The 25350-nt window shown below is 37.2% G+C and overlaps 1 protein-coding gene across 19 annotated transcripts in view; it reads right to left on the reverse strand.

Moving 5' to 3' along the window:
* Positions 1 to 2127: 2127 nt before the first annotated feature.
* DLG1 (discs large MAGUK scaffold protein 1) overlaps positions 2128 to 25350 on the reverse strand; it is a 163247-nt gene continuing 140024 nt past the window's right edge. For 10 of the 19 annotated variants that reach the window (XM_055723794.1, XM_055723788.1, XM_055723795.1 and 7 more), the window contains 8 exons: positions 21075 to 21174; positions 17636 to 17677; positions 14420 to 14470; positions 11788 to 11889; positions 11371 to 11543; positions 7711 to 7820; positions 7244 to 7335; positions 2128 to 3867 (listed from right to left, as the gene is read on the reverse strand). In XM_055723794.1, coding sequence (XP_055579769.1) covers positions 3761 to 3867; positions 7244 to 7335; positions 7711 to 7820; positions 11371 to 11543; positions 11788 to 11889; positions 14420 to 14470; positions 17636 to 17677; positions 21075 to 21174 — 777 coding nt within the window. In that variant the 3' untranslated portion in view covers positions 2128 to 3760. Of the gene's footprint in view, positions 3868 to 7243; positions 7336 to 7710; positions 7821 to 11370; positions 11544 to 11787; positions 11890 to 14419; positions 14471 to 17635; positions 17678 to 20335; positions 20370 to 21074; positions 21175 to 25350 lie in introns of all 19 variants that reach the window. The other 9 variants (XM_055723792.1, XM_055723797.1, XM_055723793.1 and 6 more) reach the window with 2 other exon arrangements.

A 25350-nucleotide genomic window follows, 5' to 3' on the forward strand; every position in this document is an offset into this window, starting at 1 on the left:
TCAATGAACTGCAGCTGCCTGTAGCACTTTGTTTAGACAAAAGCCATTTAACACTGCTTTGCTCTGGGTCAGCACCCAGCTACCAGAAAAAGAACAGCTGTGTACCACCACAGAACCCCATGCACGTCTTTACCATCCTCTACGGAGAGCATGCACGGACAGCACAGCTGTATGCATTCTTCAGTCTTTATACACCCGGCAGTGGTGCACGGATGCTTTCATAAGTTACTTAGCTACTTGACTGCAATTTGGCAAGGCTGCTGGCTGTAACACCTACTAGCACCCGTAAGACAATGGCTGAGTCAGGTAATCGCTATTTCAAGTTTAGAACTAAAAAAAAAAAAAAAGACTCCTCCAGACCTTCCTCTTAAAACCTTATGGCTGAACTGTGATTCTTGGCTGCCTAGACCATCTGGAATTCAGTCATTCCTTTGTTGTCTGAAGTGATGAAGAATGACCTGACACCACTGAAGTCCTTCCAAATTTCTGGAAGGATCCATTATTCTGATCCTTTCTGTGCCCTTCCCACCGGCCAGATTAACCTCTCAAGCCCTCTGATGCTTGCAGCAATGCTTATGTACATATATAGGTGATAAGGCTGATGCACAGTCCTAGCACCAGTTCTGAAGACTGCAAGGCAAAATAATAAGAGATTAATTTGGCACCACACCACTCCTGAGGTTCTTCTGATCCTCTACGGGAAAGGTTCAGAAGGTAGGGGAGCAGCCTTGTACGGGAAGCCTGTTCTGAACACAACCCCCTCTAAACCACCACACCAGCACAGTTCATGATAATTTAGCTAATTTTCCTATTTTATTCCTAACCCTACGAATAACTATATTTTAAGGAGATACTGAATTTCTTAACCTAATTTTCAGCACAATTTAGCAAAAATGCCTGCAAAGAAAATATATTAATGTAACTTAAAATAATAGAGAGAAGCAAATACTTCATCAAACATGCTTGTGTGTAGCATCTACAAAAAGTCGGGTTAGCAGGCTGGGAAAAAAACCCATGGTGCCTTCACTGAGCCAGGAAAAATAGGGTAGTAATGCATCAGTACGGCACTATCTAGATTTTCTAATTATTCTAGTTGTTAAATTGGAAGCCTTAAGAGAAGTACAGGTATTGTAAAATACATCTTTAAAATAGAGAAAGTAAAGTTTAACCAAGAATCAAAGACACAGCAGGGACTGATACTGGAAAAATGAGATCCAGAGAAACACTAATTAACACAAAATCTTAAAAATTACCAGATAAAACAAGTCAACTAGGAGCATCAGGGCGGTCAGAATCAACTTCTCTGCCAGGGCTCAAGGGCAACATGTGAAACAAGCAAAACAAAAAGTGCAAAGAAAATATGCCAGAGTCCTTTGGGTTTTCTTGATACAAGACTTGTTTTCACTCTAGCATGACAACCATGCAAGGTAAGTCCTGCAGACTTCAGTGTAGGATTTGGTGACACCTGGCTAGTACACAACAAATGCCTGGCAGAAAAGTTCTGTGAAAGTTATTCAGTCACTCCAATATATGAAAGAGTGATTCCTCACATATCTATTCAGCTGAACCACATCTCTTTCCGATGAGTTAAAAAAAAAAAAAAAAGGCAAAAAAAGTACATACAATATAGAGTTCTCAGGTGTTATTGCTATTTGCAGATTCAATAGCTGAGATTTAGATTTATATTTTTTTAGTTATTCTGTCTTAAGATGTCTTACTATACACTTCAGATAATCAGTCACTTTCAAAGAGGCAAACTGTAGTACACTTTTAGCTCCTTCAAAAATTCATGACATTACTTGTCAAAAGTTGCATCAATCTTCTACACCTTGCACTTCCACAGACAGGAGTCTCAGAAAGACAGCACATCTACTTCATAAATCTAGAAAACCAAAAATTATTTTAGGCCATACACGAGCAGCTTACACTTACTGTAAGTCTTATAAGCATTCCACACAACACCAGTAACATTGGTGTCCCAAGTTCAAACCTGCTTTTAACTTCACTAGCCCCAGTCTGGTCACTGGTGTTCCTCTAACACGTTGTTTTCATCTACACTCTGAGTCAATTATTTTGAAATGCTACAACACCTGTATTTCTTTGGATTAAAAACACACTTGACAAATATATTGTACAACAAAGTTTATTAGCTGTTCTCCTCTTTCTAACAAATGGAATGGATAGTGTTGATAATTCTTTACAAACCAAATTTGGTTGTGTGACTGCACCGTGACTGTCGTTAAGTACATCCCTCTTATAAACAATCAGTTGCAAACAAGCAATGGCAGGTACCAAATAATATGGCAATTAGAGAATTTCATTACTGAAGGGAGTTCCATGTTTTGGTACAACGTATTTCTAACATTCAGCACAGAAGTTTGTGCGTTGCAAATGGAAAATCTTGTGCCTACGCAATCCAAGATGAACATGTACAGAAAAATAAAATGTATCATTGACCCGAATTCTCCCTTTGGTTAAGACATGCATATTACAAGGAGCGGGGGAGGGGGGGGAGACAAACCCCTGAAATCCCATAGAAAAGAGGAGAACTTGCATGTTTGGTTTTGGTTTTTTGTAACTAATATTCCCTGGACTTTATGCCCAGCCACCATAGCCCAATTGATTTCTTATGTTTAAGGAAGGTAAATTCTAATTTGTATTTTTATTCAAAACAAAAAGCTAGGAGTAGGTGATAAAAGAAAAATATATATATTTTATATATATATTTATACGTGTGCGCAACTATGTAAAGAAAATAATTCCCATAGTTACAGAGTTTAGTTAAAGAAAGTTTAATATATATATATTTATTATAACAAAATAGGCAGTTATTGTGGGTAAAATATCTATTAAAATCTGACCCCTAAGAACACACACATTTTAGGCTACGAATCTTTCTCTCATTGCCCTAATGACCATCTCTGCAGCTGTTTTCTGTATTACTGCCAACGGAAATTTGGCATTCCTCTGAAAAATACAAGGTTTCCTAGCACCTAAACATATTTTAGGCTCAAAAAGTGTGAGGACCATTATCTATAAACAATTTCTGTAAGACACTATAAATAGTGTTTCACCAGGAAGATTAAAAACATTACGCATCTTTGTCCCTAGCAATTTTATTGGCAAAAAATGAAAAAATAGATTATAAGAATATCCATATGAAATTATGAAAATGAATATCCCTTGAGCAATAGTAATGGGACTTAATGAAAATGTTAACTCAAAATTTGAGAGTTTCTTTCTAACTGCCTGGAAAGAAAAAAAAAATACTGTGAGAATAGAATTTAACTCAGAAAATAAAACCTGAAATTGATTGCCCTGACCAAACCATGCTATTAAAGTTAAGCGTGCAAAGTTACTTATGATTTACAACTTCCTTGAATACAATTTTTCTTTCAATTGTTATGAAATTTTAAAAGAATGTCTATAAAGCTTTTTTGAAAAATCTTTGAAAGTTACTTTCCCTTAAACATTAAGGAATTTTACCAAGCAATTCCCTCCCACCCCCACCCCAAACTAATAGCTGGTCAGGCCATTCCACTGTCATGTTTGAAAAATGGCAAACCAACAACACACAATAATACAAATTATTTAAACTAAGAGAGACACCAAATGTAAAGCTTATGGGAACTGCAGAATGTGATGGTTAGGGTATGAACCACGCTGGAAAGAACTAGAGGCAGGCTCCACTGGAAGGGCTTAAGAGTCGTCAGATGTAGTAGGTGATGTCAGTTAGAAAATGAAAAATAAAAACTTGTTTTCATAATTTTTCCTTTGCCGGAACCCAGATGTAAGGCCCAGACTGTTCCTCTATGATCTGTTTCACTTGGTTGTAGATTTCTTCCAGTGTGTCTCCTTGGACAATAGCTGCAAAACATAATGTGGCAATCAGCAACCATCCTTCCTAGCTCTGCACAGAAACCAAGATGTTCCAAGCCAAGCTGTTCTTTTCTCTCAGAACGGCAAGAGGATTTTAGATTACTGAAGGAATGGACACCCGCTGAGATTTCTGGTTTTGTGCTGGAGCGAAGCACATCACTGATGGCACTGTAGGACACACAAAACACCATCTGACTCGCTCAAGAGGCTTGCTTGGGGTTAGCAAGTGGTTTTCGCTTTACTACAACTATACACGTACAAATGAGGTGGTGTCCTGGTTCCAGCTGGGACAGAGTTTATTTTCTTCCTAGTAGCTGGTACAGTGCTGTGGGTTTGGGTTTAGTGTGGGATCAGAGTTGATAACTGATGGTTTAGCTGTTGCTAAGTAGGGCTTACTCGAAGTCAAGGACTTTCCAGTTTCCCATGCTCTGCCAACAAGGAAGGTGCACAGGAAGCCGGGAGGGAGCACAGCCAGGACAGCTGACCTGAACTAGCCAGGGGGATATTCCATGCCCTTATAGCCATACCACTATATCCGCTGGGGGGGAGGGAGGAGGGGGTGGCCAGGAGGGGTTAATCACTGCTCAGGGACTGGCTGGGCATCGGTCAGCAGGTGAGCAATTGTACTGTGCATCACTTGGGGGTTTTTATCCTTTTGAGATTTATTCCTTTCTCCTTCTCATCACAATTGTTGTTATTTTATTTTATTTCAATTAGCAAATTATTCTTATCTCAACCCAGGAGTTTTACCTTTTCCCCAGTTCTCCTCCTCATCCTGCTGGAGGATGGCAGGGAGGGGAGTCAGTGGCTGCGTGGTACTTAGTTGCTGACTAGAGTTAAACCACGGCAGTTGAGTCTTCTGCTTTTCCTGACCACGTTTTAGAGTTAACCTGAGTCATTTCACATACCCTATTCTTTTTCATCCCAAGGTTCATATGTGTTTCCAAAACAACAAAGCAAGACAGAGTACAGGGCTGTGTCCTCACGCAGTCGGTCTGAGTTGGGCTTGGTGTAATGCAGACTGGTGAGCTCCTCAGCTGGATCCCGAGGCTGGCTGGCTCTGGGATTTCTACCTGCTAGCACCACCTCTGCTTTTGGCCAGCAAGAGGAGGAACTCATGGAGCCTGTGGCCCAGCCAAGAGATACAAGTTTTATAGACAACCAGCTTCCTTATATAGTTAAAGAGTGCAATTTATATTCAGATGGTGTAAGTTAGTTATATTTTTCTCCAAGGCTAGAAAACATTTCGAAATGAGCCAACATGGATGTGTTCTGATGTATCAGAGTAAAGCACTGTCTGGTGAAAATAAGAATGAAGCTTGAGCTGTTCTTATGATACTTCAGACTGAAAAAGCAATCACCGTGAGATAACAACCTCTTTTTAATTAGGATCACCACCTCAGTGTTGACAATCCAAGAGACAAAGTTTAATATGGAAGATAATCTTGGAGGCAGGCCAGACTCACTCTTTTGCGCATTAACATATTACTGCTGCTTCCGAGCTTTGCTTTCATACAAACTACTTCCTTTTTATTCCTACTTATCATTCCCACCCCTTAAAAACTTGCTCCCATCTGCAGCCCATTGTCATAGTGCCCGGGGGAGGCGGCTGTTCTATTATTATACGTCAAGTATAATGTTCACAGCACAACAGTAGATTATTTAGAAGTGCATTTAGAAATTTCTTTGCAATGCAAATAGCCACAAGCTTCAGCATCTTACTTCTCTCCAGCTATGTTTAACCACCCTCTTCCAAAGCTCAGTACCCTCAAAACAGACGATGGACGTGCTCATGTGCTTTGGTGCAAAGTTTAAGTCTGTTTAAACTTAACTTGATGATGAAGTTGATTTCAGTTGCCCCACATGATACAGTATTTTTTCACAGATTAGGGAATACCCGCACATTCTGTTTTACCACCTGAGTCATTTGAGTAGCAGCCTCCAAATTGTAAGTAGTAACGGGATTTGTAATGTCTTCAAGTATCTCAAACAGATTCAAAAAAGGATTTCTGGCCTGAACTGGATTATCAAGGACAGATTGCTATCTTCCTTCATCAACAAGCCTTATACAACTGAGAGAAGACAGGGCCCTGAGACTAGAGAACTTTAGAAGGCCCACAGTGTTTTGAAACATCTTGAATTATGTCCCTTAGTTTCCCTGAAAAAGTGTTCTATGTAACGCCCTGAGACAGCCTGGGACAATACCAGCTACTAACTAAATATTTAATTAGTATCTATTAAAATAAACTCACTCATTTCCTAAACAACAAACCTGACACATTTACAAGTCATTTTCTAAGGGAATCTATAATAAGAAGAATCTGCAATATATGTTGGGAGTCCCATAACTTTCTGGGCGCAGACAGAGAGCTACAGGAAGAGTTAGATGCAATATTGGGATAAACTGACAGCAGGGAGGCAGCAGAGGGGGAGGCGAGCAGACAAAAAGGGATGGACTCAAGCTGTTCGCTGTGTGGGTAGCACAGCATAGACAGCAAGGCAGCAGCAGGAAGACTGGGGCAGGGGGTCTACTGATTCCTCTGTCTTCCTCCCATGTGAAGCCACCCCCCCAGGTCTCTGCCCAGGCGGAGCAGCACACTGCTGCATTCACAGCTCTGCCCACGTAAGATGTGGAAGGAGGAACTTGCGCAAAGTCATGCCACAGAAAGGAGGTGAATGGGGCAGCAAACACTGTAACACTGCAAAAGAGAGCATAACTGGAAGGAAACGAGCGAGTGTCTATCTAGTACAGGAACAGGGAAGACTCATTTAAGTCCTGAAGATCCTGAACTCCTGAACCGATTAATCTCCCCCTGCTGCAAGCCACAATGCAAACAATTAGCACAGCGAGTGCTTGCAGCCCACTCCTTGCTGTTACAGTTTGGTCCATGGCATAAACAAATTCGATTTGCTAAGTACCATAATGTTGTAGTGCCCGATTTCTGGAGACTTAATTAATTACCATCATTCTTGATCATCTTTCTGATTTTAAAAAAAAAGAAAAAAAAAGACATAATAATTTTCTACAGGGAGCTTTGCTCAGCAATTTCAGCTCTGCAAATAAAAAGCTTTATGCATAAAATACCAACACAGCAAACATCTGCAATACTATACCTAGGAAAACGGTAGAAAGTCTCAGTTTTTAAAACCTAAAGTAAGTTTCCAGTAAATTGCTGTATACATTGAATTAAATGATCAAGCTGAAAACAGTGTAGAGGCACTAAACTGAGCCTATGCCTCAAAACAATCACAGATCAGCCAGAAAACAAAGTTCAACCTTATCTCAGCAGTGAGGCAATTACTGTTTTACAGCAAGCAATAACATTTCAACTCTGGCAAGGGAACAGTCCCAAGCAAAACACACCTGTGAAGTGTTCAGTAAATTCTTGCTCCAGTTTCATGGCTCTCTCAAATGTCTTCCTGGCTTGCTCTTCTGTTAAGCGTTTATTCATTTCCCTGAAATTGAAAACATTATACATTTGAAAACTACTGTCAACTACTTAGAGTCTTTTGAAATAAGGTTTTAAACTGTTGTCTGAATATTAGTCCTAATAAGAGGCAGTCTCCTAAATGATTCACCTAAGCAAAAACTATAGTGGGAATGAGCTGTTCTGACACTGTTGCATGGAATTTAGCACAATGACATTCATTCTTAAGCACTTTAATTTGGATTAGAAGCCCTGACTAGAAGTCCCTAGAAGTTAAACTCGGGAAATTAAATACTATTTAAAAAGCAAATATTATAATTGTCTTCAGATAACCTAGAGGTGGCTTTTGAAATACAATGACAGTCTCAAACAGTTTAGCCTGAAGTATTTTACTTTTACTCACATGATATTTTCCACTGTTTTGGGTTTAATAAAAATGGAGATTGGGTACAGCTGGGCAATCTGCAACCTTTTGATGGCATTACCAGAAACATCAAGAATGCAATGTTTACCCTAAGAAGTGAGAGAGAAGGGAAAATGGTAATAAGCAAAGTTTAAGTCACAGGTATGCATAGTGTAATAATTTAAGACAGAAAACATGTCTCTACTGCAGAGCCAACAAAATTAGAGCATTTGCATCCGTCATATCATCATTTCACACTTTGACAGACGGTCCCACAATGTTCCTCTGTTGGGATCATAAGTCATTTGAGATGTTCCTGACCATTCTTCCTTCCTTTCTCCACCAGAGGCTGCAACCCAATCAGCAATGCAGAATCATCTAGTGGAACAGCTGTATTTCACCCACACCACCAAAACGGTTAATTTTTTTATTGGAATGGCTGTACTTCACCCATACCACCAAAATGATTTTATTTTTTTTTTTTTAAATAATTTGAGGATCCTTTAGGAAGGTGGCCAAGACACAGATGCAGTTTAGAGAGGAGACAGATGACAACTGGCACAGCGGAGGGAGTAACCACCCCCAATGGCAGGTAAGAACTCCACCATCAGAATCATCAGATGGAACTGAATACAGCACTCTCCTCCCCCCAGGTACCACAAGTTTGAGATGGTGTATGCTATTTATTTGGGCTGATTTTTGTTTACATCTCTTGAGAAACAAATCTAACTTAACCATTCCTTGGGTAGCTGGAAGACAAGGTGGTAGGGCTGCTTCTCTCCCCACCTCTATTGTCCCACTACAAGCAATTTTCCAGCTCTTTGGGATATCTCATCTCAAAGGCTCTTCCTGTACCTCAGCTCCTCTCATCTCCGATACACTCATTTCCACCTCACACAATTTTATTTCTTGCCTTTCTGAGTAGTATAGGAGTAATTTGGCATACCACCATTTTAGAAAGGGATGGTGGGGAAAGGAACAGAAAGCCACTGTCAGGTGACTAAAATATGAAAAGCTTTTTCTTTAGCAGAAGACCAATGTGAATGGCAGAATTCTGTGAGCCAGGGTACCAACTCGTAAGGACCATAAAACCAAAGGTCACTCATATCACACAATGCACTTGCTGAACTCCTGGGAGATCACTCCTGCAGAGCACACTGAAGAGCAAAGTGACTGCAGTCTGAAATGACTGACACTTTTCTGCTTCCTGGCAGAAGATATTACAAGGATCACTTACGTTTGATCTCCTGCACAACAAAACCACAGAATTTTATTTCAGGAATTCTTAAGGAGGACAGAAGTATTCTTCCCACATGAACAATACAAATCTGCTTGCTTTCAGCTGGTGGCAGCTGTTTCCCAGATCCAGTCCATGGATCTGGATGCTGACTGGTGTTCAGCAGAGTACTATACTACATGTGTTGACCTGTCCACATCTTTTAAATGATTTCTCTTTAAATGTGGCACATGCTCTGGGAATTGAGAATAAAGAGCATTACCTGGTCCATTTTCCTTTCTGGGATAAGACACTTAGTAATTTCTCTGTTTAGTCCAATAACTTGTGCCAGTTACCAAGGGTTTTGGGCAAAGGGTGGAGGACTAGAATCCCAGCACAGTAGCTGTGCTGGACCTTATGGAATATAACTGTGACAGTTTATTCCAAATCAATAATGAACATGTATTAAGAGTGGCCTCAGACACAGAGACTTGCAAGCTAGTGATTCCAAAGAAGAGAGGATAGGAAAATTCCTTTCAAGTGAACACTTGGAAGACAAGGAAGAGAAATGCAAGTACTTCATGACACAATTATCACGTTTTCATCCAGGGAAGCTATTTTCCATATTTTTTTACTTGCACTGCATCCGATGGAGAAACACAATGACATCAAAAAGCATCTTTAGCTGTGTCCATTATAGGTAAGAAAATGACAGAGAGAGGAATCAGCTGAAAGCATGGGCCTACGAACACAATTTGAAGCTACTGGAAAAATACTATTTCTGGTACTTTTGGGATAATGGCAGTCACTTCTGTTATGCCTTCCCCCAAATTCATCATAGAAAACTTTGAAATTGTCTGTTGTATCTCAGTAGTAAGACCCAGTGCAAAGACTCTTCTCTTAGGTGAGATGGAGAGAAATACAAGGAGGGAGTAGTTCCAGATCAACGAGTTTGCAACCTTGTCATGATTCTGTCAGGTTCTGAAGGACAGGCCATTGTTTCCTAGAAAAATAATGTTAGCTGGAGCTGAGAAATTGCTGCATCTACCTGAAGCCCCACGGTGCCTATACAAGAGATTTCATAGCATGGAGACAGCTGATAGTACTTTGTTCTTCATGTCAGTTTATAAAAGGTTCACAGTAGTTTTGGACCTTACTAATCCCACTAGACGGACAAAAGAACACATCCAATTTCAGGTCTAGGATGGAACTGAAGAATTGTATCTGTGCTACCAGGTGAAGCAATTGCTGACAGGTCTGTAATGTTTAAGCTGTTTAATAAATAGTTTCATCACTTCACCAAATATGATAGTTTCACAACTTATTCAGCCTCCCATACAAAGTACTGCTCATTTAACAATTTTGTAATTAACTTTATTTACCTTTCTCGCTATATACCACAGGGCCAAGTTCTATTCCACAGGATGAGAAAGACAGCAGAAGAAAACTTCATCACACAGACCATAAAATCTCACAATCTCACCATGTTTGCCCTGTTTTTGACTCCAGTAAATGAAATTGCCAGAAACAGCAATACTCAGCCATTTGGCCACAACGGTCTACACTGTTTTCCAGAGGAGCAGCTACACTCCTGTGTCACATGAGTTAACCACACTTACCCTCTGCATGTCCAGACTGAAAGTGCTCATGCTTGTGAGTTCCCACCTAGAAAATAGCTGTTTCTTCTCTCATACAGATCAGATAACACTGCCTACCGTAAACGCACCATATGTGTAAGCAGTAGAACACTCATCAACCTAACATGGAACATTTACCAAGAATTCTTACCAATAAAATTTCTTTACAGCATGCATCTTACTCTATATGCTTCCGTCTTCCCATTCTTTTTCAAAGAGCTCAAGTAAACTTCAGTTTAAATTTAGAAATATTTAGGTTTTGCAAAAATAGTTAACTAAAATCTGTTCAGGACAAAAACAGTTAAGGTCAGTCTTCAAAATGTAGTGGTAGTTATGAAAAAAGTCTTTCTAAAATTCAGTTTCTTGTATTTACTCTTTTCCCTTTGTCAGCTAAATCCCTAAAGGGCACAAAGAATAACATTTTTCCAAGTTTTCTTCTGCACAGGTCTATATCAAATGGATCACATATTAATCGACTCCACCACTACTATTCTTAGTTAATGATCTGTGTATGTGAGCTAGGCTAATTAGCCTGTAATTCCAATTATTTCTTCTCTACCCTCTTTTTATAGAGGGCACAAACTATGGTTGCTCTTTTCCCATAATTTAATCACAATACTTTCATTATTCCAAAGATTCATTATTTCCCTAAATGCATTGGTGAACACCACACTTTGTTTCTGGTTTTATACAAATTCCTTTTAAAGTCAGACGGTTCCTGATGGCTTCTTGCCATCCCTCTCTTTTCCCCTGTCAGCACAGTCAGATAATCACCTCAGTAAATGAAAGTAACTGGCACTGATTTACCTTTTCTGCTACTTCTCGCACTGATTGGACACTTGTTCCATAAAGATGATTATTGTACTGGCCAGCTTCAATGAATTTGTGATCCTGAATATCCTTCTCCATTTGCTCTCGAGAAGTGACAAAATGGTAATCACGTCCATCCACCTCATAATCTCGTTTTGGTCTAGTAGTATCTTTAAATATAAACCAGTAATTTTTAAAGCAAAACAAAAAACAGTGACTTTTTTCCCTATAATATCCAAAAACAGTATCCCATTTATACTGAAAAATTTTCTCAAAGAGATGACTGACAATTAAGACAGGTCTATAAAGTTTAGACAACATGTTAATTTTTTAACTCACCACAGAGGATGTCTATTAAGAAAATTAACAGAAAAAGAGTAATTTAGAATTGTCTTAGTATTTGCTGAGACTTACGTGGAACACAAGAGCCAAATTTGTCTGGAAATTCCGAGATCAGATCATCATTTATTCTGTCCTTCATGGGTCCCAAAACAATCACAGGTCGAGTGTAACTAACTATTAAACAGAAAGCAATAACGCCAGTTACATTTCAGTATGACTGCAAACTCTCAAAGCTCAGTAAAATAAGCTTTATCACATGGTAATAACTTTAATACCTAAGGACAAGAAAAATGTGTTGAAGAATGTAAATTAATTAATACCATGGTCATATGAAGATGTTAGATCTTCACTCTCAAATCACTATCCTGGGTGACTGAAGATGAGTCTTAAATTATGAAGTCTTGGGGGAAAAAACAGTATCTTTTCACAAAATAACATCCTTCATTCTAATAAAAAAAGCAAAAGGGGGAAGTCTGAAAATCTTTTTAATTCAAAGAGGTGCCTAAGCAGTAGCAGAGTGCATGAAATTCTAGATTTGTGTTGGCAGAAGCTTCTTTTCCTCCAAGACCACAATTAAATACTCATGTATGAAAATACTTGACTATATATAGCTTCTGTAACATTAAAACTTATTATACACTTATAACATGAAGTGTAGCATCTTTTAAAAGCAGCTTAACATTTTTATAAAGTTACAAAGGGCTTTTGGTTGGAAATGAAGTTTAAGCAGGAAGTATCCAATTATACTGCAGGAATAATGAGAGACAATAATGCCTAAGTATCTTGGCATTAGCATATCATTTCAACTGTATAAATTTTAGTTTTAGATTCAACCTATCTTTACTGCACCAGTAAGTCCAAATTAAATAAAGTCTAACGTATAAAATATATTTTAATTTGACTCTCAGAACTATTTCCTTTCCAGGGTATTAATATATTCATAAAAAGAATGTCCTGGATCCAGTAACTGTTAACCTGTTAATTTAACAACAAACATCTTTGCTTAAAGATTAACGGTGGCCCACCCACGTCTCAAGTCCCACTGCGTCTCACATCTGAGCACCTTGCAATCTGTTTTGGTCATTACAGCTCTTTATTCCTCTGGGCTTCTTAAAAACAGTTTAAAAATTGCTGTGGCGATGAATTAAGAGGACAAATACAGATAACATATGCAGGGAATGTATTACTGCTCCTAAGCAAAGGAATGAGGTGCTGGTTCTTTTATGGCCTTCCCCATACGCTATGTTAAGATGCTAAAGGGAATTACAGTCATGTATTTAAACGCCAAAGGACATAGCTCTCAAAGCTTTAGTTTTACAGTATGATAGTTACTAAACCACTGACTTGTGCAAAGTCTCATTCACATCTTTTCAACCTCTGTGTTAATTCACTCAATATTACTATCGTTCTCACTAAACCATTAAGCTATCAGACTCTGGGAAGCTAATGCCAGCTAAAAAGATGTTTCTCATTTTGCAAGACCCTCTGGCGTGCCTACATACACAGACCCAGCAACTGCTCATTTGGGGATAACAAACCTCCAGCTCCCTATAGCTGAAGCACAGCTTACCTAGCACGTCAAGGAGGACCTACTAATTCCCCTTGTTTAGCAGGGTCTTAACTCATGCATTTCTCATCCATTAATTTATTTGGAGCCTACCAAAATTACAAAATGCATGACATAAATCATGTAGTTTGTGTCAGTCTTGTATCACAACTTCTATGACTTTTGGAAGCTTACTGAGGAAATGGAGCCCATATGCCATGATCAACAAGTCAGAGTGGCAAGTCTCTACAGGCACAGGTGTTCCACAATGCGATTAAAAGCAACTGGCCTGCACCACTCAGCGCATCAAACCAAAAATGAAATCTGCACACTCAAAATACAGGTAAAAACACGATTTATATTTACTCCAACTGCCACTTCTTTGATAGGTAACAGATATCAAGTGTTCCCAAAGGACAATCCCTTTAACAGACTGATATGAGCTATATATCAGATGATGCACATCAACCATTAGCACTTGTGGTGGTGGATGGAAACACTACACATTCTGTATCTGTTATACACAGTGGAGCCAGATCAGGACCAAGGCGAAAAGGGAAGTACAGCATCCCACTGGGGATCAGTGAAAAGCATTTTATTTTAAATGCAACTGTGAGAAAATATTTTCTCCTATCAATTTCCATTTAATTAAAAATATTTTTTCCGGGGGTGGGTGGAGACAAAAATCACCTGGTAATTGCTAACCAAATTAGGCATATAAAAAGCCCATACAGAAATAAGACTGCCATGTTTTAGAGAAATTTCAATTAAAACTTACTGAAATAGACAAATGATCTATTGACACACTTTTTGCTGTGGCAGAAAAAAGGAAACACAACAGTGAGAATGCTAAAGCAATAAGAAACAGAAGAAAACCATAATTTCTGAGGGTCACACTGATCAAACTGGTAAACATACCACAATTTCCTTAAGCAAAGTAAACAACAGAGAGAGTTATTTTAAGTAGCACACCTTTGGATTTTGCACTAAATAATTTAGCAATTGCATTTAATAATTTATGCCTTTATGTTTTATTCATTTGAATAACGGTAACAAGTTCAAACAGTGAAGAAGTTTATCATGGGGCTCAATACACAAGGGCACACAAAGCATTCTAATAATTCAAAAGATATTTATTTTATACTGAGATCTACAAACCTTCTTGTTGATTGACTGGTTCGTATGACAAGACGTATTCCTCTTGGCCACCTGAAATGTAAATGCAAAGACAGATCTATGTATTTTTTTCTAAACTAACATTTAAACTGAGTCACTCAATGAACTACAATGATACAGACATTCCTCAGTAATATGCATTACAATGACACTGATGGACATTTTTCAAGAGTGATGAATTATAAAAATCACAAAGATAGGCCAAACACAAAATTTTAAAGCATAAGACACATACAGTATAAATAATTTCCTGATTTATGTTAGCACATCAAACTGACATCAAGCACAAGAAGAATTTTAAAGCATTACTGAAATGCTCTGATACACGTTTCCCTGAACAAAATGCACACATGCTATCATTCACTGCTAGAGGCAATGCCACCTTCAACGTGAACATCCTCCGTACTTTCAAGCCAGTATTTACAATAACACATTTCTATATTTATGCAGGGCTGACAACCATGTATGTCAGGGTGTATGTATCTTCCATTAATTTTATCATGAAGTGGCATTTATATAAACATCTTCAACCAATCTAATTCTAAAAAATATATATATATGATTGTATATACTAAATAACTATTATTTTATTAATGAATTCTTAAAGATTAAGTTGAAAACAAAGAATGCTTTCTATTGTTCTCAGCTCCAGAAAGCACATCAGCAGTGAATGAAACTAAAATAACTAAATTTTGACCTTTGACAGCTGCAGGCTTTTTAAAAGTTAGTGAAGCATCTGAAATATACCTCAGTTGCCATCTCTCTAAAAAGATCATTTCTAGTGTAATAAAACATTGCCACGTAAGATGTGTTGCAATGAAATCGCTAAAAATTACCTGCATGACAGCACAGAATTTATAATTCTGAAGAGACAAGCTCAAATTATAAGACATTACGTGAACTTTGAATAAAATACAGTTCTTCAATAATTCACTTGTATAATTTTGGGACATTCTTTGGAGTTCATAAGCCATACTTATGACAAGCAGAGGAACATACTGATGCTATACCACAGTTATATGCAAACAGATGGGTGATGAAGGCTTTTGTAAATTCATATATTGCTTCCATGTATCTATTCTTTACTTCATAGCAAATGCCATTGATCTTTTAAATCTAGAATTTACAGTGTCATTACAAGAAGTATTTCTCTTATTTGCAAAAAATTTGCATTCAACCTGCACTACAGCAATACATGAATGAACATTTTAATTTTGTAAGTTATTGCAAGTGAGGAATACCTTAAGATAGAAACAAAAACATGCAACCTGTATATTTTAGTATCTCAAAAATTACTCATGCAAATGGATTTTAGAAGGACAGTATATACTTTCAGAACCCCTTTTAGGCTAGGGAGAGGTATAGGGAATCACCAACTATCAACTTAGCTATGAAAGACCCAGCTCACAAATAATTGATACTTCTTTGGAGAAGTCTCATTGCTATAAGGTAAAAAAATAGTTAAGCAAATTACTGAAGAGATAATAACAACTAAAAATCATCCCCCTGACTGAGGGCAAAAAGTATATATTGTCACTGCTTTGCTTTACTTCGAAAAAATGAATATTAATAGAATGAACCTTTTGAACAACCGTACTCATCTGTAATCAAGATAACTTTCATATTAGACAGCAGTAAGAAGAAATTAAAAAAATTTAATTAAAAGTGCTTGGAATTACACATTCAGATAAGCAAATCCATGACAGTCATAAAAGCTGGACTTCTCAAGTAACAACAGAGTAAAAAACTAACTAGTAGTACCAATAATGAACTTTAAACATAAATAAAGCAAGCTCCAAGAAAAAAAAAGGCAGGGGGAGGTATGTGGTGTGGAGTGGAAAGCAGCAGATTTATGGAGAAACAGTCATGGTTAGATATTTTTAATAGTGTGTCATTAAAAATGGTTAAAACTTGTAAGTTTGTCAAAGGCAACTTCCATACATGCTCAATTTTGTGTTATTCAGGGACCATGAATGCCTCCCCCAGCTGGTTTCTTTCTAATTACAGTCTATGACACTGTTAGCATTTTATATACAAGTATCTTGAGTGTAATCATCTGGAAAAAAAATGTGGATCATCACCTTTGATAAGATCTACAGCTTCCAAACAAATATACCTGTTGATGAACCACTTTCCTTATTACCCTAACATAAATCATATCTGTTTCTGAAGCGCCCATTGTACAGTTAGCAGGCAACCAGGAGCTGATCAGGCAGCCACTCGGCGTCACACTGCGTGACTTTTACTATTCCTTCTTTTTATATTCGTCTGCAAAACCTCAGCTTTTTCATCTGGCTGCTCTGCTCTATCCTGGGTTCCAGATCTGGACCGTGCACCTTACTGAGGAGTGGTTCACTGGAGATGACCAGTGGGGTTGAAGTTCTGGCTCTGGTTTAAGACATTTTAAAGCATTGTTGTGTAGCATCATGCCGCATGTTCCCCACTGTGAACACAGTACTACTGTAGCTTGGGTAATACTAAACAGTATTGTAGCTTGGGCTAGTAAAAAAGCTAATGCAGGCTAGTATGTAAAAGATACTATGTCCTCAGAGACAGAGAGAGAACATGTAGGCATGCCTAGCATGGCAATTTATCGTAACTGACTCCAGCACTGAATGTGTGTCGTATGCTTTGAAGACAATTCATACTAAGCACCCACACTTGACAAAATAGGTCAATGAAAGCTGAAAGCAAGGGTAAATACATGTTTGCTTATCTTTACTTTCATTCAAAGTATATACATATTAAATCTGAGTATTAGTTGTGGAAAATTGCAAATAGTCATTGCACTGTAACAGATTACACAGTTTATTTACACTTCAAGTATTAAGCTCAACTACATATAATTATATTTGGCAGCATTAGCTTTACATTTAGATTTTTAATAGGCCTAGTTACCTCGCAGAAATAAAAAATAAAAGAGCAATATATTCAAAATAAGCTGAATTACGAAAAATCACATATCACAATAGGAATATCCATAAAGAAGGTTTGCAATGATTCTCTCTAGTCAGTTTTTTAAAAACCAACAACAACATATCACAATTTGCAGTACTCCAAACACATAAATATGGATTTCACCTGAAGGTGACTGGGAAGTTCTATTTAACATGTAAATACCCAGAAAACACAGACAAACAAAACGAAAGAGCTACTAAATAAAAGTTCTAAATAAACAAAGAACTTAAAAACACTTACGGTAACTACTTTCACTATCGCTGGCATTAGAGGTTACATGCTCTGAAATTGCAACACAATGGGAAAAAAAATAAGGAACATACACAAATGGCATGAGTCCAAAAGAAAGCAAATTAACACAAAATAATCCAGATGAAAGACAATACCGATATCAAAATGCTGAAATCAATACATACTGCATATAAAAGTTTTAAGGTACTTCTCATAGCTCTCAGGATCAAGCTTAATTTCATACGAAAGGAATTGATGTTAATAAAAAGAAAAACATTAAATAGCATATCAAAGTAAGTTTACGAAAAGTACACCAATTCATAGTTCACATGTAACCCTGCAATTTTTATGTTTTCACTTCAAAATTAATTTTGTTGTGCAAAAACTATGGAATTAGGCATTTCAACTTTTACGCAGGCCATTTATTGATTACATTAAGAGTCTTGTAGCAGAAAATAATGGACTATATTACAGGAAATATAGTGTAGGACATTCAATAATAGACACTTTCCTATGGTACATTAAATAGTTTACTTGAAGTGTGATGCAGAATTAAGATTCCTCCCCGCCACCCCCCCTCCCACCCCCCCAGTAATGCTTTAATTTTCAAAAGGTCCTGACTTATTCTGGACTATCAATATTATTTTCATGCCTTTTGCAGAGTCATCAAAATACTTCAGTAGCTACAAGGTGTTTATATTAATTTTTTAAGCTATGTAATTGTGTCAAATATTTATGATAAAAATTTAAGCAACTGAAGAACTTTAGGTATCAATCTATTCCGTTACCTCAAAGTTTTACAAATCTAGTGAACAAATAGAAATTTCGATATTGCTGAACTTTATTAAAGAATCAATTTTCATGCCACCCAATGAGTGTGCCTATTTGTGTGAATGTTAGTGTTTTACATTACACTAAGTCTGCATGAAGAAGCCTGTGTTTGACCTATACAAATTAAACAAAACTAATTTGAAATTATGTACCGAACAGTGTCCATACAATAATACATATTGTTGCCATGAGGATCCTTTTTAATACAGTAAATCCACTGTGGTTCCTCCTTTATAAGACTGAAGAGAAGGAAGAAAAGGGATTGCAAAGGTAAGAATACAGTTACGAAGCAAGCATGCTTCTAGTGATTAATAAACATTTTAAAAAGTTAAATCATCCCTTGTAAACTAATAAACCTTTTAAAATGTTTTTGGATAAAGTGATTTAACATCTTTAATCCACAAATTTCTGGCTAGACTGAACTCCCTCATTTCGTTTCTGCACAGGAAAAACAGACACATACTTCCTAATGTTTGTGAGTACCAGCAATTTGGATCTATTTCCATTTCCTTTTCTTGTCTTGGAAAAAGAACGCCCGCATTGGCATGGATGTGGGAGAACATGAAAGCGAGACATGTCAATTGAGAATACAAGTGTTGTGACAGTCTGATAATGGGCACGACTGGTGGGATGTAAAGCCTAAAATGCCAGCAAGAACAGCAGTCTTGCAGAGCCCAAGTAACATGTTTTGCATTAAGCATGGTAAGGCAGTTTCAAAAAGCCTGACTGTGCTGAAAAACAGGCGAGAAACCACTGGTTTTATAACAGAATCACCTAGTAACATTTCTGGACCATATTACATAGTTTAAACGAGGTATGATCATAAGGCCGCAAAGGCTGCTTGTGATCTTCTGCTCTAAACCATAAGGCCATCAGGGTTGCTAAGGTCTTCTGCCCTAAACAAAGGATTTCCTTGAAACTAGCCATTTCAGCAATGGAAAATCAATGTTACAGCTACTAGAATTTTTATTTTGTGACTGAGGCCAAGTATTATGAGCAAGTACAGTGCTACTTACACCTAATTTCAGGAACACTATGCATAGCGGTTATGGCCTGGGAAGAAATGTTATTCTTCACGACCTTTAGTCACATATCTTTAGTGACTAATTTTGCTATTCTATGGACACACAATGTATGTGTTGAGTATCTGTGATGAAAGCAGGGTTTGACTCTTTTGGGGGGGGGGGGGGGGGCTCATTTTAGTACAGTGGTGATGTCTGTGTACACAAATATCTGATAAGCGTACTTGGCAACTCTTGAATCTTACTGTACTCAGGTAGATAACATTTCTGCAAGAAATACAACAAATGCTTCTGTATCTGCTCTATTAGCTACCCCTCTACCTGATCTAAAAGCATCATAAGGGTTCAATGAAGTCAGACAAACTCTCATGACAATTTTAAGCAAAGTTTGTTGTTTGTTTTAAGTAGCTGTAAACGTCAGTCGCCTAGAGAGAGGATTGAAAACTGTAACTAGTTAAAGTATTGTGACAATAGTTGTACTATTACTACAGAAAGCCGTAGGTTATTTTTAAATAAACAAAAAAACAAAGACAAGATAAAAGTGACGTAAAAAAAAAAAATCACTAAATTTAAAAACACAGTACTATTAAGGACAAACAAGTAAGCGCTGGTAAGCATCTGAATAACAAAAAAAAACCAAAACAACCTAATGAGATAGTCACATGAACTGAAAGTAACATGTTCCTGAAAGCAAAAATGCTCAGAACATTACAAACTAGGAAAAGCTTATGAACATTTTAGAGTCAACCTCCTTATGCCAGTAGAGCGCCAGTCTCAAAGAGATCTGTTTAAAAAAAAAAAATAGTAATTTTTCAGATGGAGGTTAAAGTAACTTGGGAGTATTTTGATCACTTACTCAGGCCTTTTGATCCCATGTCGTCAGGGACCTCCTGCAGAGTAGTCCCCAGAGGGCAAGCAATAAAAAGACAATCACAAAGAAAATAATTGTCAGTAATAGATAAAATTGGCGCTACGACAGGAGACAGTTCCCAGAACATCACAGGGGAAGGCAAGTCTATAGGATTTGACCTGAGCAACACATAAATAATCAGTGATGCAAATGGCAGAGGATGCAGTTTGTAGCAGAACTAGTCCGAATTAGCAAACTTATGCAACTGGTTTTTGCGAAGACACTTTGTTTTAGTGCTGGCAATGATGACGAAAATCAAAGTAACTTCTCTTCATTAGGAAGACCAAATTGGAATGAATGACTTGGAAGAAACCAGTCTAAAGGGACTGATTCGAGAAGCTGGTAAGCTCCATTACGCTTTCCTCGCTGTTGTGCCCTCTGCCTCAAGTCAGGAATGAGGAAGCATCACCGACAGCGCTGGAAGGCTGCTATCTCCTCCAGCTATGTACATGCTGTTACTCAACAGTATTACCCAGTTTACTCCCAACTGGGGAACTCCTGGGTTAAATTTTACTTTTAACAGCAAACACAGGGTTGTATTGATTTTGTAGGCTGGTTTGCTGTCGGCACCTCAAGCTGGTTATCCTGTTGCAGCTCATGAAACTGTCTCCATGGTAACACCCTACTGCAATCTAGCAGGCCCTTCTACGTGTGCTTCGCTCTCCATCGAATGCCACATACTTACGGTCAATATCACTGGTTTCCTGCTCACTCTGGTCCTTGTTCTTGTAGAAGGGAAATTTTCGGGAAAAGAGGTTCTTTTTACGCTTGTCATTGAATGACTGCTGAAGAAGAGAAGGAGGGGCAAAACAAAGGATGTCTAATGTCTGTGTGAACAAAGGCCCAGACCAGCAGCTTTGTGGAAGCTGACTCCTATAACCACATTATGCAGTGCGTATTTCCGTTTAACACTATCTTCTCAGCTCATCAAAAATAGAGATGAGGATCGTGGCTTTGCTCACAATCTCCATATTTCACACACTTACTACTGAGAGAACTGGCAGGCTGGGTCACCCTATATGACCTGACCTGTATTTCACAAATTTAGGTTTGCTGGGAGTGTGAAAAGATGTGAAAAACTAGGCTGCTGTAAGATGGCCAAACCACAACAAACTTGAAGTCAATTAAATCACTGATATTATCTAATATAGGGGTTACAGTATTTAAAAAAAAACAACCAAACAACAAAAACAGAAACAAAACCACTGAGGTTTTACACATGCTTTTGCAAACAACTGACATCATAACAGCACACCAGAATTATTTGCCACTGTAACCCCTCTGCAAAGGCAAAACCATAAATACTTTGGGGACAACTGCCAAACATCCTATACAGTAAAGAAAAATGGAAGTTAAGAGCTGGCATTGTATCAAATGCTCTTACAATAAAACTAAGTAACAGTGAAATATGAAAAAAGAAGAAATGTGTCTAGCTAAAATATTTTTAAAAAAATAATTAAAACCTCCAAACTTGTATTTGCTTCAGTCTTTCACAATTGTGATTCATTGCAAGTTTCCTGAAAAAAATGACCTTGCTCTGTGCAAATCTGCATCCCAATACCAAGACTAACTTTCAAGAGATAAGAAACTCATTTGTTTACTGTGGCAATTATTTTTTCAAGGGTGCATTTATGGAGAATTACCACATGAAAAACCCTGAATGTCCAAGGATCACATTCAGCATCTTTTTACATTAACTGCTCATGTTGAACAATTTCTGCATCTTAGTTGCTATGCAAATTTCTAGTTACCTACACAGACATATACATATCTACCCATTTGAATTAAAAGTATTATTGTGCTCCTTTTCTAAGTTATGGAAAGCGTCAACCTATTTTCATTCATGTATCGGTACATCTATGGGTATAATTAACACACAATGTAGTAATATCTGCCAAGTCTTCTGCTGAAGATATGATGTGACTACAGCACCTTTAAATTACTGTTCAAAGTCAATAAACTCAATGTACAAATAAATCAGTAACATTTTTATTGCAATTATGCCCAGAACTAGAATGAATACAGCTAACTTGAAGCCAGCTGAAATTTCTTTTCATCTTTGGGCATAAGTGAGTCACCTGATCAGTTCTGCCAAGACATGATATTTGCCTTGTTTTTATCATTTGGTTTGCAGAAACTCTATTATGGGAAGGATGGCAAAAGTAAGAAAATGCCCAGCTTGGTTTTGAGAGTGTCGAGACCCTGTGCTGCACCGGGTACTGTTTATTTCTAAAGCCAAGCAGAGCCCATGTGCAGTAGGAAGCAGTAAGACTTCTGAAGAACTATTTTTTAAAAGCTTCTTTAAAAAACAAAGATACTTTCAATTCAGACATTGAAGACTCAACATCTATTTCTAAAATTTGGAGCACATTAATTTTCAAGTGATTGTCTGTCTGCAGCCCCTGTGAGCTCATCTTCCTCCTTTAAATGCAAGAGTTGCAAAAAGATGTATTAACTTTCCTACCAGCATTAGATATGGACTGAAATATAGCAACAACTAGGGGTCAGATAGGACAGAGCTTTTTCAAACAGTGGGCCACCTTCTTTGGTACAATTACAAAACTAGCATTTGGCCTTAGTAAAGAGAATGCCTATAGAGCCACACAAAAGCTGCATCCTGCTACAGCATTAACAATCCTTCTGGCCATCTGTTTTAATACAGGCTTGCTTGGCAATGTCAGATACTGAAACATGGAGTGATACTTTCATTACCATTGTTTTAAAAAAACATTTACTCTAAAATTGCCAGGTGTTAAAGCAGCATACAGTGCCACAGGAGCACAATCAGTGACACTGAGCTCTGGAAACAGCAATACTGTGTTAAGTAGGAAATCCATAAAACCTTTAACTGGCTGGCATCTGTGTTCAACTAAAACTGCCGTTCCACTGTAAGAACTGGTAAATTACCAACCTGACATATGGGCAAAAGAACTGGTTGCAAGCCAGTCATATGCTTGCAGGAACCGTCGCTGGCATGGGCAAGGTTTTAGGTTATGGTCCTCCTGACTTTCTTTATCTGAAGTCAACAAGTCATTGCTATTAATTTCTCATAACCAGACAAGATCATGTAATCTACAGAACAAGGTCAACAAAGAAATACGGCCAGAGGAGATCTTTTCCAAGTATACTGAAAAATACCGTAACACGAATTTCAAGAAGTGGAAGTGTCACGTCTATATTATTGTTCCATTAGGACAAGTCCCTCAGTTTGGGCAAAATAACAGGGGAAATAAACATAACAAAGCTAAAATGGTGCAGTTGGACTGAGGTCGTGAGACTTAGCAATTTGTATAGTTAAAAGAAAAGGAGTGACTGATTTACTGTACTTTATAAAACATAGTCAGGTTTCTTCACTTAAGTTTCGAAAATATTTCATAACAATAATTATTTTAACTTTCTGTACAGTAAATTACAGTGAACTAGTATTTTTATATACTGCATGTATAATGGTCAGAGTCAGTTCCATTGCCAAAAAAAAAAAAGAGAAAATAAAAGTAATATTATACTGATTTTGCATAAAAGATTAGCCAAAAGATTATTTTTAAGATACCATGATTATAAAAAGCTAAAGAGAGTTGCTTATTAGTTGAAAATGCATAGTAATTGTATTAAATTTTTCGTAAGCCCACTGCAAATCAAACAGGCATCATAAGCAAGAATATATTAAAACAGAAGCAGCACAGAAAGTGAGATAAATGCATATATGAAATGAACAAACAAGGGGAAAATAATAACCGTTTCTGCTCCAGATTTTTTAGCTTTCCTTAAAATGAAAGGAACATGGATTTTAATGTTTGCCATCACTAGGATTATTCTTTAACCATTTCATGTAGAAATTTTGAAGAATTGTACAAAGTTTGTATTTCATCCTGGCCATATCATATACAGACACAGGAAGGCACACAGTCCATGAGGACACGTATGGTACAGGGAGCTTACTGGGAAAAGTATCACCATGGCAAATACAGGAAGAATACTTTAAGGAGAAACTTCTAATGTTAAAACATTTACAGCTGAAGCAAAAGATTGTGAACAGTATAAGCATGTTTGCAAAATGAAATGTTACTAAAGAAAAAGAACTGCAGTTTTATATCAATGGCAAGCGTAGTTGCTTTTCCACTCAGTATTCCATGCATATCTTTGGTGCTATGCTAGTACACAGTGACTGTGTACTAACTCTGCTATTGTCAAAATGTTACTTCAAATACATCGTTAATTAAGTTAAATATTTGCAGTTTATTGGTAGACAAACTACAAACGCACGCAGTTATCTTCCAAAGAACATGGTAACATTTGAAAAATTAATATATTTACAATAATCTTAAGTATTTAAGCCATTTTGTTTATGTGACTTCAAAAAAGTGAACTCAAATTATAAAAATCATCAGATTAAAAATCACTACATCAGTTGACAACATTTTATTTCAATGCTAAAATATGAAAGCACCAAACAAACAAAAAAACCTACAAATAATCCAGTGAATCCTCAAGGCAGTACCAAAATTGTTCATCAGAAAATAATTAGAGATGCCGATTTCCTTTTAAAGAAACACTTCTAGAAAAGACATGACACTTTTGTATTAATAAACTAAACTGAAACTTTTGTCATGTAGCAGAAGGATTTGCCACTCTTTGAAGCATAAAGTCCTACACTATCAGGATAAAGTATTGAAGCTTTGATATTTTATATGCGATTTCTGAAGTTATGAAAACATTGTAAATGAGATAAATTACTAAAAGGAATTTTGGGGATTTACCATAATGACTGACTAATGTTAAAGTATTAATGTTATTAAAAAAATAATTACTGTTTAAGAAATAGCTTCCTCAGGAGCTTAAAGCGTGTTTCAGATTTTCAAATATGCCAATATATTATTACTTTAGAAGGCTCTTACATCTAAAATGCATATATCTAAGTCTTGAAATTACTAGTTATATGCTATTGGTAGAAATCATAAGGT

Source organism: Falco cherrug, chromosome 11 (genome assembly GCF_023634085.1).
Source record: "Falco cherrug isolate bFalChe1 chromosome 11, bFalChe1.pri, whole genome shotgun sequence".
Lineage (NCBI taxonomy): Eukaryota > Metazoa > Chordata > Aves > Falconiformes > Falconidae > Falco > Falco cherrug.